General features: G+C 39.8%; 1 protein-coding gene across 1 annotated transcript; it reads right to left on the reverse strand.

Annotated features, from left to right (window-relative positions):
- Positions 1-1,664: 1,664 nt before the first annotated feature.
- Apoh (apolipoprotein H) lies at positions 1,665-13,548 on the reverse strand. Its single transcript, XM_046422691.2, has 8 exons — positions 13,396-13,548; positions 12,700-12,876; positions 11,148-11,244; positions 10,481-10,557; positions 7,157-7,345; positions 5,501-5,680; positions 3,624-3,821; positions 1,665-1,817 (listed from the first exon to the last, which is right to left on the reverse strand). The coding sequence occupies exons 1-8, from the start codon at positions 13,529-13,531 to the stop codon at positions 1,762-1,764; spliced, it is 1,110 nt and encodes a 369-aa protein (XP_046278647.2). The 5' UTR covers positions 13,532-13,548; the 3' UTR covers positions 1,665-1,761.
- Between the last annotated feature and the right edge of the window lie 1,822 nt (positions 13,549-15,370).

The following is a 15,370-nucleotide window of genomic DNA, read 5'->3' on the forward strand; positions in this document are numbered from 1 at the left end:
ATCACTCTGGGCCAATCATCACTTGGCCTGTGATGAGGCAAAACATGATGGCAGGTGTGTTGGGGGAGATCAAAACTGCTCAGCTCATGGCACCTGGGGAGCAGAAAAGAGGGGAAGGGGCCAGGGTTCCAAAGTACCCTCTAAGGGCTTGCCCCCAATGACCCACTTCCTCCAACCAGGACCCACCTCCTGATGTTTCCACCACCTCCCAATAACCACCAACCAAGTCTTTAGCACCTGTCCTTCTCTAAATTAAAGCAGGCATGATAGGGCATACAAATAAGACCATACAGGCTATTAGAATATTGAAAAGCCTCTATTTACCAGTTGGTAAATAGCTTTTGCCCATGTGCTGTGAGTGCCAACCGCCAGACCACCATCTCCTCTCATGGGACCTTCCCTCACTTTCTCATGGTCTAGCAAATGAAGAATAATACTGGTACATCAGGGGGCTTCCAGCTCTGACCCTCCATCACCAAGCCCCAGTCCAACTGCCATTCATTCCAACTCTTCCCAGGCCATATTGGTTATGCCCTGGAGATAGGTCATAAATAATAAGTCTCTAAGTAAACAATCTCCCATCCAGTGTGTCCCTTCATGGGCTGTAAACTAGGCTACAGGACTTCAAAAATTCTGGATTAATGTCTTGGTTGATCCGAGTGAAGAACCATCATTGTGAAGGAAGAGAAAAGCCTGATGGTGAGACTGCTTATTGAGAGGCTCTTGGAGACCGAGCAAAAGGCCTACAGCTGGGATGTGTTGTAAAAAGCCAATAACCGCCTGCCAGATGCCAAAGGAACTCCTCATTTCATATTTTCACTGCTTCACAGTCCTACCTGGGCCCGCCCAGTTAATCCCCCACCAAGTGAGCGAGGAGACACAGCAAGGTGCAGGAAGGAGGCTCTGGGAGGGCTGGGAAGAGAGACAGCCATTTTGGAGGGTGGGGGCAGTGAGTGAATCAGGGAAGTGTGGTGGGATTGCTGGGCAGGGCTGAGGGCTCGTTGTGAGGTTTGCGTTGGTGAATCTAAGGTAGGGCCTGTCAGCAGGACTGTGAGTTTTTCCTTTTCTTCCAGCAACATTCAGCTGCTCAGGTGCAGACACAGGGAAGGCAGATAGAGCCCTGGGTGGGTTTGGGCAGTGCATACTGTAGAAAAAGAGAAGGGCGAGGGAGTTGAACATGTGCCAAGAAGTGATGTCTGTGATAGACCTTGGAACCTTAGTGGGGAAAGAAAATATTTTTTGTTTACTTTTTTTTGCATTATGTATATCCAACATTAAGGGTTCCAATCAAGTCCTTTGGACCTGAAAGTCCACGCTTATTCTTCTATGGTGATACTTCACTAACTTGAGGAAGCACAAGAATTAACTGGGAGCTGTGTCATAAAAGCAGACATCTGGACGTTCCTCTGAACAGAAGACAGGTAATACAAATGGGGGGGGGGTGTCTATAAACCAGGCTATTTAAATTAAAAAATAAAGTACATTGCATGTGTTTTAGGTGAAAGTGTTTGAGAGCAGGATTAGACAGATGGGAGCTGGGTCACCCAGATAATGGTTTACTCTTTCCACTTCCCAGCCATGAAATGGTGATGTTCCAAGCCTCTGGGTTTTTTGACCAGATCACACGACTAAATGCAAGACACGAGAAGTAAAGTGGCAATGGCTGAGGTGGTAGGTTCAGGGACTTTATTTCTCCATCTCCACTGGTTCCTTGCAAAGCACAGGTACAAGCACAGCCCTTGATCTCCACTGAAGGCAGCTTCAGCACGGCTTCACATCTGATGCATCTGTTTTCCAGAAAGCCAAAGAGCTGTGTTCTGTTGGGGAGAAAAAGATAAACGTTCTAAGAGAAATGATCGTTTCTTGAATTTGTTAAGTAGCTAAGCCAAATCTAAAATACATGTTACAAATGTGCAGAATAAATATGATTGTATGAATGATACCATTTAGTGTGGGGTTTAAATATTGGAGAGAAAACATACAGGCAATGATTAGGCACGCATTTCCAAGAGAGAAAATAATGGGTTTTAGATAACTCTGACAGTCGTGATTAAAAGAGAAAAAAAAAATACTGTATCATCCCTTTATTTATTCTTCAATGCATAACATTGCTGCATCTGTCTGAAGAACATGCAGAAGAACAGCCTGAAAAAATATATCAACAAGGCTCTGGTTTGTGGGGGGTTTTTGTTGTTGTTGTTCTTGTTTTTGTTTTTGGGGGTGTTTTTGTTTGTTTGGTTGGTTGGTTGGTTTTTTGGGTTTTTTTTTTGTTTGTTTGTTTGTTTTTTTGGTAACAGGGATTGGACCCAGGGGTACTTTTACACTGAGCCACACCCCTCTGTCCTTTTTATTTTGTATTTTCAGACAGGGTCTCGCTAAGTTGCTTAGGGCCTCACTACTGGCTTTGAACTTGTGGTCCTCCTGCCTCAACCTCCCGAGTCACTGGGATTACAGGCCTGCACCTCCGACCCCAGCCCCTTTACTAATATTTTTCTATTGATCTATGCTAGGCTTATTATACTTTCCCAGTTTTAGTGCTTAACTTCTCACCAGGGCCTCTGCCATCTTTTGCACAATAACATTTTATTCCATGCAGTTCTAACTGTTTGTAGTTATAATGTAGATATACTGTCTTTGGTAGAGGATTTACTCCATGTCGTGCATGACATTTCTAATAATCAAGCCTACCTTATGAGATGTGCATCATTTCCTTCTTTCCCTCTGGTTGCACTGCTCAGATCCCACTCTTCTTCACTCCATCTGCTCTCACCTGTCTTCTCCCAGCTGCCAATAGAGGGCCGCCCACTTTCCCGGAACATTTCTAAACTTAGAACTAGCAACAGCTTCAGCCTTTAGCTGGGTCTCCCTTCCTAGTGACAAAGATACTTACACCCTAAACCTGAAACCTAAAAGGTTAGCATTTAGTTCTCAAAATGCTAGTTATTATAACTTCTTTATCTCACACAAATTTAATATCATCTTCCCTAAAAATATTTTGCTCTAATGAATATTTTGCTCTAAAGGATAGTTTTCAAACTAGGCATGATGAAGGAAAGAAAAAAATTATAGCCCTATAGACCAATTACTATAGCCATGAGTTCTTTTTCATTTGGGACAAAGAATTATTCAATATTTGATTCAACATTATTGTTTAATCCTAACTTAAAATTATGTCAAATATCATAGTTTACCTTGACAGTCATTGTGTAAACCATGATGCTGAATTTAAGGAAAAGAATTGGAATTTTTTTTTTTATGCAAGTGGAGACAATAAACCACTTCTGGCTTTATCTGATTGTTTTTTCCTGTCACCAGTCTTGTGGCCAACAGTTGAGGTGAAGCACGCCTTTGATCCCAGCAATTCTGGAGACTGAGGCAGGAGGATCACAAGTTCAAAGCCAGCCTCAGCAACTAAGCAAGTATCTGGCAATTTACAAGACCCTGTCTCAAAATAAAACATAAAAAAGGCTGGGGACGTGGCTCAGTGGTTACGTGCCCTCAAATTCAATCCCCAGTACAAAAAAAAAAAAAAAATCTCGATAAGGCGTCTTACAGTCATTATATAACACAAGTGCTAATTATGGCAAGGTAAATCCTAGCTGAACACAGCGGTGTAGACTTACCCTTGAAACATTTGGGGATTTCAATGGTGCCGTCTATGCACTGAGCCTCCTCTGTATAGCTACACTTCTTTTCCTTATTTTTGCAGAAGAAAGAGACTTTTTCACCATGTTTCATTCCATCCTTAAATTTTTCCTGGAGCTTCACTCTCTCTCCTTGGTAGAGCACAGTGGCTTTTTTAACAGATAATTTACAAGATGCTGAAAGAGAAAGTGTGTAGTTAAGACTTAAGAATTCAGTGAATCTTTCTTAAAGACAATGTATGTTTGAATTAATAGACAAGTACACCTGAAAGAAATGGGTCAAGGCAAGGGAATTCCAAGAAACGAACATAGTGGACAATGTCAGTATGATTGCTAACAGCCAACCTCTATCAATAGAATCACCAATCATGGCCTTCCACATGCCTTTCCCTATAGTAGCTACTAAGGTCAGAGCAGAAGTTTCAGCTTCTAGTCTTCAGTTTAGAAAAAAAAAAAAAAAACTTCATGTAAGCCTACACTGCCTCACTCAGATCCCTTTTATTAAGTTGGTGTATCCTATCAGCTAGCCACTGTGGTCCACAATAGCTCACAAATGATCCTTTCTCTTAAAAAACAAAAAATGCCTTCAGCCATAGGGAGAGCACTTCATTCAGATGGTTATGCAAACTACCCCTACTACCACCCTCAGAGTCAGGAAAGAAAACAGCCCACAGCCAATGACTCATGGACATGGGGTTACAAAATGCAGATCCCCATAAACTCAGAAACAATTTGTGCCCCAGAGTTCCTGGTATGATGAAAATGAACCAAACTCTAGAAGAGACTACCCCCTGTTTAAAACATAATCTCTGGATCAGCAGCATCAGTGTCATCTGGGAACTTGCTTGAAATGCATAAACCAGGTCCCATCCCAGATCTACTGAATCAGAATCTAGGGGTAGAGCCCAGAAATCTGAGTTTAAATAAGCCCTCTAGGACATTCTGCTGCACAGTGAAAGTCAAGAACCAGTGCTTTGCCTTATCCCTCCTGTCTCACTAGCTTTCTTCTGAGACACTAGCTTAAGAAATCAATGGCGCTTTAATCCCTGTCTATTTCCAGGGAATTCCAACCAAAGACACTAGTCATTCATCGTTTTACCTGCTGAGCCTAATTTTCTATTCCTGTGTAAACTGTTCAGCCCACAGCATCCCGAGCAGAGATACAATGCTAGGATGCTATTCTTTGCATAAATGTGACACTGACTGGATCAAGACTGGATAGACACTTAACTCTAAATGACCCAGCATCTCAGAGAAAATATGCCGGCTGGTGACATATCCTTTAGCAGAGAGACCCTGGTGTATAATCAGGCCAAGTGTAAGTAAGCAGAGAGGCACAGAGATGGGAGAGGCCACTGGGAGGTGAAAAGAGTCGCCATAGTTCCTGACTTTCAGTTTCAATCCTCAGAAGAACCAGTTGTATTTCATTTTCTCCTCTCCAGGCATCCTTTTTATCACAAGCCCCTATTTCTTTGAACTAGTTTGAATGTGTAGTTGATTTTTTTGCAACACAAAGAGCCTTGTGCGGATAGAGAAAGAAAAAAAAAAGATGTTTACAGGCAAGGATTTAAAAGCAAATATAAGAAGCCCACACCATCTTCCAAAAAAAAAAAACCACAGTTTAATCTCAAGCAAGCTTCCTTAACATGAAGCTTCCCCATGTACATGAGAGGCCTAAAGTCTTCCACATGCCAATAGCTGTGAAGCAAGTCTGAGAAACAAGTGGAAAATGAATAGAACAAGAAAATAGCAAAAAAATAAAATAAAATAAAATAAAATAAAAAATAAAATGCCAAGCAAAGGCGGTCCACTGGATAAGTTCAGAAACCTTGAGGACCTTGCCCATATTTTCATACCTTTACAGCTTGGCTGTGCAGACCAGTTTCCCATTTTGGTGCATTCGACTTCTTCCGGGCCATCCAGGTTATATGTATCATGGCATCCATACGTGGCTTTATCCTTGTAAGACAGTACTTGTTTTGCAGGATAGTTTACAAATCCATTGTCTGGTCTTGTTGGGAATGGGCATTTTACTTCTATAAAGTTTATTCAGTAAGACATATTAGTAATAAATAGGTTGCCCAGTAGTTTGAGAATGGTTGGTTACATTCTTGTCTCTGTTACACCACTGAGTTACTGGGTGTTCCCAAAACTGGAATGCAATTTCTAGGTATGTTATGCTGAATTCGGTCTCCATTCTCTTATACTTATGGGACTCTGAGTATTTAAAAAATAAATACCACTTGGAATGTAATTAATGACACTCTAGTGGGTGTTTTGGGCTTTCACATATAATCATTAAGGTGTCATTGCAAAATTCCACACATTCTAAGATAGTAGCTTTGGAAAATAATCTTTCTTATACTCAACAAACCATGAAATTAAAACACAAAGACCCCATTGCACACTTTGCACATCATTGTTTAATTCCGAAATTTTAAGCATAATCATCATTATTGTCTTCAGACTCTGCAAGAAGGCAGCATGAAATATGTCCAAGAAAAACAGTGCTGCTTTCCCAGCTTCCTCAAGATCCTCCCCAGTGAAGCCCCGACTCGTATCCCTAGTGACTGCAGCTCAGGAGAGCAAGGCTGCAGCCAGAAGCAGCCTGGAGAGGTAGTTTAATGAGGTGACATGTCACACTTGTTAATACTTGATGCATCTAGGTGAAGGGTTGAGAAAAAACGGAGAAAAGAACCTACTGCTCAGGATTTGGGAGAATTAGTGAGATGACATTTATGTGACAGGAAACAAGTGCATGGCTCATAGTGAAGTGCCCCCCAAAAAGGTGCTAGCTTTTGTTGTTATTGGTAGTTCACCCACATTAAAATCCATTTATGTTTTGAATTATTCAATAGTTACCCCTAATGTCTACCACTGGAGACGTTAACAGTCCTTAGCCTAACTCCTTGCATGCATGATAAACTCTATCATCTGTCATTTGTTATGCATATGGCAAATCCAAAGATAGTGATGACAGATGAAGTGAAAGGAGGAAGAATTTTCATACTTTTTTTAGAGAAAATCAAACATCTCTGTGATTTTTTTTTTGAAGTTTAGGTCAAGATTGCAAAAGTGTCATAATTGGAGTGCAGCTCAATTTTGATCTTTGTCTCCTAATGCAGACTTCTCTCCACTAGCCTCATGGAAATGCTCGACTGTCTGTGGACACCCCTTGTCCTTGCATGGCTCTCTAACTTTGCGAGGGTTGTGCCCTGTGTGGTACACCTGTTCCTCATGCTCCTCTTCTCCAGGGCCCGTTCAAGGGTCACTACCTCTGGGAAGATTTCCCAGGTTGCTCCAGGCAGTTAGTTGCATAATATTTATTTCATTTCAGGTATTATCTGGTATTATCCCCTGTGCCTGGCACATAGCCTGACACATGGTAGATGCTCAGGAAACATTTGTGGAATGGGTACTTTGAAATACTCTATGAAAGTTGGAATTTTTTAATACTTTTCAAAACTGGGAATCCACACTACCATAATTATTTTGTCATATCATTCACTTACCCCTGCATTCTGGTAATTCAGTCCAGTTTCCATGAGCTGTGCAGGTAATTGTATTATTTCCAAACATAGCATAGTTCGGCAAACATTCAAAGACTGCTGTGTCCCGGTAGAGGGAGTTGTTCCCAACTGATGGCTTATGAACATGCAGTGTTGCAAATTTAGGTACTGGTGGTGGAGGACAGGTTATGGCTGGGAAAAGAAATAACATCATTTCTATGAAAATAGTTGAGTCTTGTAAATGTACTCTTTTCAGGGAGGAAAAAAAAAAAGGAAAATCCAAAAATGAACTTGAGAAAATGTGAAACTTGATCAAATAACAGGGAAATAAGAATCAATTATAAATGCCAAATAAGAAAATGCAATTCCCAAATTGGATGTCCAAACCAGTCAAAAAACTAAAAACTGAAATAAATTTAAGTTTTGCTGCTTTTAATTTGTCCTTTACAACACAATAATTAGGTTTCCATAAAATCTTTGATCTAAATGCTACCTTGGATGATGTGTCTGGAAGGTAGAATTTATGGAGAACATGGCTAGAACAGCATCCTAAAATAATGACTGAAGACAGCATTTGGTACAAAGTTGTGACGTCTGAGTTCCATTGCTAGCTCAGTTTGTTTGTTCTATTAAATGTCTCCTGCTTTTGGACTTTGTATGCATGGGGCTTATACATGCAGCCTCCAGGACACAGAGACACGGCCGAGGCTTATCACCATGCCCTGACCAATAAGGAATTTCAACAAGTTCAGAGACAGTTACACCAATCCAGAACAGAGTGACCCAATTGTGATTTGACTTGAAATATCTTCAAAGAGTGGTCCATGGACTAGCAGTTTGGGCACTGTATTCAAGTTGCATGCATATTAAATCCTGGGAGCGTATTAGAAATGTGGAAGCCTAGCCTCCACCTTGGATGCTTGAATCAGAGTCTACACTTTAATAATATGCGCAGGTGATTCATATGTACATTAAAGTGTGAGAATCACTCATTCAGATTAGATTGAAGATGAAGTAGCCTGTTTGAAACTAAAAAGACAAGATGAATTAAATCATTGGTATAAAGCCACTTGAAAAGGTAAACAAATTATTTATAGGAACCTAGGTGATTCCTACTGCTGAGTAAAACCTTTACTTAATTTATCCTTAAAGAGCTTGTTTTTACAGTTTGGTTTTTCTAAAATTAGAATTTATTTAGAATTGCTTTACTTTTCTACTTGCTTTTTTTTTTTTTTTTGCTAGGATCGATCTCACTGAAAAGTTAAACAACTTTTGCTGTTACCTATTCTGATACCTGGGCCTCCTGGTCAAAGATTGGACTTACATAAAATCACCAAGTTAGGAAACATGAGAACAGCCCTCCTTGCAGAAAAAAAGGCCCATGCTGAGTCTGACTGACATAACCTGAATGAGCTCTCCCGCCCCCGCCCCCCAGGACTCTGGAGGAATCTATCAGGAATCCTAGACTGCAAGGCCTTTGGAGGGCTCTTAACTCACCCCTTTATTTCTCATCATTCCAGAAGAGGAACACCTACAAAAGCTTAAATTGAGCTACAAATATATCACTCTGGGAACTTTAAAATATTTCTTAGGGGCCTATTCTTTTGAGAAAACTAATAGGAGAATGGTTGGAGCATTCTAAAGTAGTTTTGAATTCATGTGCAAATGGCATAAACTTTTCTAAGAAAATTACTTCTACTAAATGTTCAACTGAGCAAAATATCATGTACATAACTGGCACATAATATAAGAAATGCATTCTAGAACTCATCTGTCATTTATTTTGAGAAATGTACTGTATTGCAAAGTATTAATGTTTCAAAGTAGCTGTCCTATCAATAGGAGGCTGGGACAAGGTACTCATCACAGTAATGTGCTAGGCACTGCACGGCTGCCGTACACTCTACTGGTTGCCCCTTGTGGTTATTTGTTGACAAGTTGTGACTTGTGCTCTTGTACCTCAAAGAATATTCTAGAGAAAACAATTATGCTGAATGCTTGAGGAAAATTAAATTCTAGGTATCTTTGAAGAATGTTTGACCATGAATTAAATGATCATCAGACATTATGAACACAATTCCATAAAAAAATAAAATAAAGAGTGGAGCCAAGGTGCCTCAACCAAAGGCATTGGGGACCTGTAACAACTGCAGTGGGGATGTGGATAAAATAACTGGATGGTTTCCAAGTAGTCCAGTTTTGTTAGAGGTAAAAAGAAAAAAAAAAGTATTGGCCTTCATTCACTCAAATAATTGACATATGTGTTCTAAGTGCACAGATTATTCACAAATTCATAAACAAAGACAAGAAAGGTCTCAGAAACTTGTTGACTTTCCAGAGACATCTGCTTAGCATATGATGCAATGAAAACCCACCAGAAGGAAAACAGCACAATACTCCTAAACCTATTATATATACATTTTGTGTGTGTGTGTGTGTGTGTGAATGATACTATATTATCCAAGTGTCCTATTTATAGGACAATCTGTATTTTCATTATTTAAAAAAAAAAACTCTTTTTAGTTATAGATGGATACAATACCTTTATTTTGTTTATTTTTATGTGGTGCTGAGGATAGAACCCAGTGCCTCACACAATCTAGGTAAGCACTCTACCTCTGAACTATAGCCCCAGCCCTGTATTTTCATTCTTAATGAAGGATGCATAAGCTTCAGATTATGATTTCCAACCTACTTTAATACACTTTGTCAATTTCCTTAGGATATTTGCAGAATTGAAAATGCGGAGCTTCATGGGTTACTGTGAAAGGTTACTTTTATGTCTCCATCACTAGAATCATTCTCTGGGGACAAAACTGTCTTCTTCAGCCTTACAGCCTCAGTGCTGAGCAGGATCTGGCATATCCTGGATCATTAATTCATGCTTACTAAAGATGGGAATGAATGAGTGAGGTTCCAGAGCAGGGGATGGGGAGGTAGGGGAAATGTCAATCTCACGGCTTGTGGAAGTTCCCCTAGTCAAACTGACAGTCCCCAACAAGCCAATGCCAGGCATATCTAAACCCTTGCCAAAACACCATGGGGGCTTTGGAATTAGCAAACCCAGCAATTACTGGCCCCACCAGGTAATGGATATGACATGTGTTCTTGAGTAAAATGTCTTCTATCATTCTAGTGTGGTTGATCATCTAGAGGGATTGATCATCTCAGGATGAACATAGGGTGACCAACCCTCTCACTGAGCCAGAAATGGTAGGATTCTGGGACTAAGGAGTTTCTGGGATGTGGGACTCTCAGTGCTAAAAACAAGACATTTGGGGACAAACCACTAGTCACCCTACCCATGAGTGAGACCCATAAACTCACGTGCACAGACGGGAAGCTCTGGACTCCATTTTCCTTCCTCAGTGCATTGAGAAGAACTAGTTCCATTCAGATAAAACCTGCAAAGAAAAATTTCAATCTATCAAGCTATCCTTGGCATCTCAAATGTTCTGGGGACTGAATCCAGGCACTTGTACATGCTGAGCATGTGCTCTGCCTGAGCTCTACACTCGCAGCCCCTATAGCCTCTCCTGCCCCCAGAGACAGGGTCTCACATGATGTTGGCCAGGTTGGCCTCAAACTCCTGGGTGAAAGTGATCCTCCTGCCTCGGCCCCCTGAGTAGCTGAGACTAGAAGTGTGCACCACTGTACCCCAGCATTCTCCATTCTATGGACTTCTACCATCTTATCCACTGTACATGCTTTTCCTGAGGATCTTAATTAATCTTGGGGCCCATAGAGTGTCCCAGAAAATGCTGCAGGTGAATTGTTGGATATTTCCATACTTGTTGATGTAGAAGCCAAACCCCTAAATCACTCACTTCTTCTCTACTCTTTACTACACCCTCAGTACCACTGTAATATATATTAAAAGTGGGACTAAGCTTGTTTTGAATCCAGCAAGTTCAATCTAAAGTCTAGAAATGAAATATTAACCAGTCTTGATGTCTAACTGTACTCAGCTGCTTAGTTTCATAAAAGTCCTTACCCGGTATTACAAGCAAAACTGATCATGTTGGGATATTCAAAAGTTGTATAGCGTACAGCTCCGTTTTCTAAGATTCCAGCAAAAGGACATACTCTGGCTGTGATTTAAGAAGACAAAGGTAAATCTCTGCTTGTAGAATTTTCATTAAAACAAAGACATGTGAACTTGTTTCCATCCTTTGATTCAGTAACTCTACTAGTAACTCTTCTAAGAGAGCAATCCAGACTAAGGCAAATGATACACGCACCAAGGTGCTCATTACACTCTCCCACTAATTGCAGAATTTGGATTGTCTAGATTTTTACTGTCAGGATTGTTTTAATTAATCAAGATAAATCAACAGTTGAACTATTATATATGCAATATAGTATAAACTATGAAGACTCTTGGGATGTAGTCAATTTTTATAACATGTTGATGAAAATAGAAAAATACAAGATTATACACACACTATGCAATAACATGAGGTATACACATGGAAATTAACTTTAAAATGATATTGTCAGGGGCTGGGATTGTGGCTTAGTGGTAGAGAACTTGCCTAGCATGTGTGAGGCATTGAGTTTGATCCTCAGCATCACATAAAAATAATAAAATAAAGGTATCGTGTCCATCCCAACTAAAAAATTTTAAGAAGATTTAGTATTAATAACTTAGTATTCCAAATTTATTGCTGATTTAAAGTAAAATTTTCCCCAGTGATGGCATAATGATTTTTTCATTAAAAATTATGTTTAGGGCTGGGGAAATAGCTCGGAAGTACAACACATGATCAGCATGCACGAGACCCTATATTTGATCCCTAACACCAAAAAAATAAAAAGTTTCTTTTTAAATTTGAAAATGCATATTAAAATCACTTGCATGAACATTTATAATTATAGCAAACATTATGTTTATATAATCAAAATAATTAGATCTTAGATAGGCTCATTTAGCTATTTTTACTGCCTAACTTCTATGTATAATTCCCAGGAATTCAATCTGTTTCATTGCTTAATGTTTGAGTATAAAAATAAGGCTAGCATTATAATATAGAACCGTTCTGAGGAATAAATAAAAGCAACTATTTACAATAAAACAATAGTGAGATATATAATTTATATTATTAATTTTATATATGTTACATTTATTTGCATTTAATTGTAAATGTAGACATGATTTAGGTGAAATCTATATTCACTTCGGTAATTATTCACTATGCTTTTATTTTGAGGCAACATTTAAGGATAAGGTAATTCTCTAATTTGTTTGTCCAAGTGTCTCTTTGGAATCACTTTGTAGCTCAGAGTATCACCACTTGTCTTTTAACTTCTTCAATGTTTCCTTTGATGGGTCCTGGTCTCTTTTCTTAACCTCCCTTAGGACCAGGCTATGACTCTGTGCTCTCCTCTAAATTGTACCCATTGTTCTTGCTCTCTCCTGCAGAGCCTTCTGGCCCTCTTGTTCCTCCACAGGCAGCCCCTGCTGGCCTCTGCACCCTGAGCATGACAAGGTATATTCCTCATCAACATCCAGAACCCAAATGAGGGGAGAGAAGGTGCCAACTTACGTGTGCATTTCATAGTGTTGATGGGCCACATCCCCGTGAGAGGACAGGTAAACCGTCTCATCATTCCCCGGGCCACATAACCTGGCTTGCATGTGTATACTATCTGCTCCCCTGGTTCATAGTATGTTTTCAATGGACTGACTATGGAAAATGGTATCTCTTCAGGCTTTGGACAGGCTGAAATAGAGCACCAAGCAGATGGTTAAGAAGTCTCCACGGGCTGGGGTTGTGGTTCAGTGGTAGAGCACTTGCCTCACACTTGTATGTGTGAGGCACTGGGTTCAATTCTCAGCACCACATAAAAATAAATAAATAAAAGTCCACCAACAATTAATAAATTTTTTTTTTAAAAGAGAAGTTTCTGTTTAAGTTCAAAACACACATGGAAAATAGTCACTGTTACCAATAGTAAGTATACCAAATTCCACACCAAAGCCTTCATGTGTCATATCTCACCTAGTCTCCTCAACAGTCATTTATAGCGAGTATTACTATTATCCCCATGTCACAGGTCTGTACCCTGAGGCTCAAGTTGGCTAAGTGTCTTATGGAGGAGCTTTAAGTATATCAATATCAAAGAGTAAATGCCAATTCAGTCTCTCCAACATCTACTCTAAATTTAAAACTATGATTGATCCCTGACAAATACTAGGATGTTGGATATATTAATTATTTTCTCAAACAAAAAGTACTTACTCCGTCCTGCAATAACCACATGGCAGAGAAAACTCGAGAGCAGGATGAGCACTGGAGAAAACATTGTCGATGATTCACCCTGGCACCACCAAAGTGGGATCCCTCTGCTAAAAAAGAGAGACACAAATATGAACATGCTTAAATATTAAACCACTTTGGGGGTGTACTTTTATCTCTGTAAATAGGAGATAAAATGTCATGTTTTGAAAGGAACTCTGAGATCTCCATTCTTCAATCATTTACTCCACATGGGCGAGTCTATTGTGAAATCTTGGGTAGATGGTTTCCTCTTTGGTACGTGACATTTTTCTTAAGAGCACATAGTAGTCCATTATCGCCTCTCGCAGAACCCTGATAATTTCCAGATTGCCTGAACCTCTCATTCTCCATCTTTTGTTTCCTGTATGTTGTAGATGGATCACCAAAATCTCCTGTCTCACCAACATCCTTGTAATATAAATTTAACTCAATCTATGTCTCCATCTCCACATCTCTAAAATGATCTTCCAGTTTCCAACTGTGTGATTCTAAAGAACATCTTCAAGGAGACACCTACCACCTTAACACATGAACTTGACATCTTCTTTCACAAATATGACTATTTCTTCCCAATTTCCCTTTTACATGTTGTTAATAATAAGCTCCTCCTGGTGACTCCAGTTGTGACCTTAGAGTCCTCCTTGATTCCTCAATCTCTCATGTCAAATCAATATAAAGTCCTGTTCATCCATTCACAGTACATCTTAGATCTGTCCAGGGAGGTTTCTGGTCTGTTTTAGGGGTTGAAAAGTTGATATGATATAACAGGTTGGGACTCAAAGAAGAAAAGAAGTTGAGTAGGAAGAGAGAATGGGCAATTGCTGATGATGTTGCTTGGGAGAACTTGGAGAGGACCATCCATGACTCCATATTTCTCTAATACATCATTTACTCTAAGAGACTGAATATACAGATGGACATGGCCAGACCATATATGAAAATAGAATGGTCTCTGCAGCACCAAGTCTAGGAAGTGAATCCACAACCTCTGTAGCAACTGGCCCAACTTGAGAAAGACAAACAAGTTCTTCTAATCAGTCACACAGAGGATGCCGCACATCCAATTAGCTTGCCTCCATCTCCCCCACACCATCAACCCACCAGGACATACTAGAAACCCTACATTTTTTTCTGTTATGAAGTTTTCCCACTCTGCCTCATTTTGAGTCTCTGCCTAATACACGATGATGGCTGACTTCCTGGCTATAGCAAGTTCTGAACCAACAACCTCTGTTAGTTTTCACTTGGGTGGTCTTGATTTATACCCATGGGTCCAAAGTTCCTTGACACACATCACTTGATAAATTCTTGGCTCAGGCAGTGATTCTTAAACTACGCTTCTAATGAACACTGTGTTCCATGATAAGAAAAGTAGAAAAGTGTGCTCCTGGGGCCGTCGTGGCTCAGCAGTAGAGCGCTCGCCTAGCACGCGCAAGGCCCTGGGTTTTATCCTCAGCACCACATAAAAATAAATAAATAAAATCAAGGTATGACCAAAAAAAAAAAAAAGTGTGCTCCTTCCAATAGAAAATAATGGTGGTTCTTCTTTTGCCCTTCTAAAGGGAGGGATTCTTGCTAACTGGATAAATTCCAGGTACCGTTTTATTGTAGTGAATTCCCTCAACATGTGGAAAAGAGAAAAAAACGAATAAAGCTGAGAGGTGCTGAGCTGTTCTGCATAATGAAGATCTAAGGTAGATGGAGAAAGAGAGGAATCAACCAGGATTGGCATCAGGAAAAGAAAACTGGGGAAGAGAAGGTTTAAATTGAGAAGAGAATATTTTTGGCAGAAGCCGCAAACTGATCAAATTAAGAGGAGCAGTGAGGAGAGAAGGGTTTTAATGATGTTTGCTAATAGATGTATTCTCTTTCCTGAGGAAGTTTTCTAGAAGGATATAAATATTCTACATTTTATTTTAGGTGGTTGTACTTGCAT

Source organism: Marmota monax, unplaced genomic scaffold (assembly GCF_021218885.2).
Source record: "Marmota monax isolate L192 unplaced genomic scaffold, Marmota_monax_Labrador192_F-V1.1 WCK01_AAM20220418_F8-fsc00173, whole genome shotgun sequence".
In the NCBI taxonomy this organism is placed as follows: domain Eukaryota; kingdom Metazoa; phylum Chordata; class Mammalia; order Rodentia; family Sciuridae; genus Marmota; species Marmota monax.

Bases quoted from the DNA above. Each gene is read 5' to 3' on its own strand.
- Apoh (XM_046422691.2), bottom strand. From the start codon at position 13,531: ATGTTCATATTTGTGTCTCTCTTTTTTAGCAGAGGGATCCCACTTTGG. The intron at 12,877-13,395 runs GTAAGTACTTTT...GCTCTATTTCAG, and splicing joins TGTGGTTATTGCAGGACGGA to CCTGTCCAAAGCCTGAAGAG. The intron at 5,681-7,156 runs GTAAGTGAATGA...TAAACTTTATAG, and splicing joins TGAATTACCAGAATGCAGGG to AAGTAAAATGCCCATTCCCA.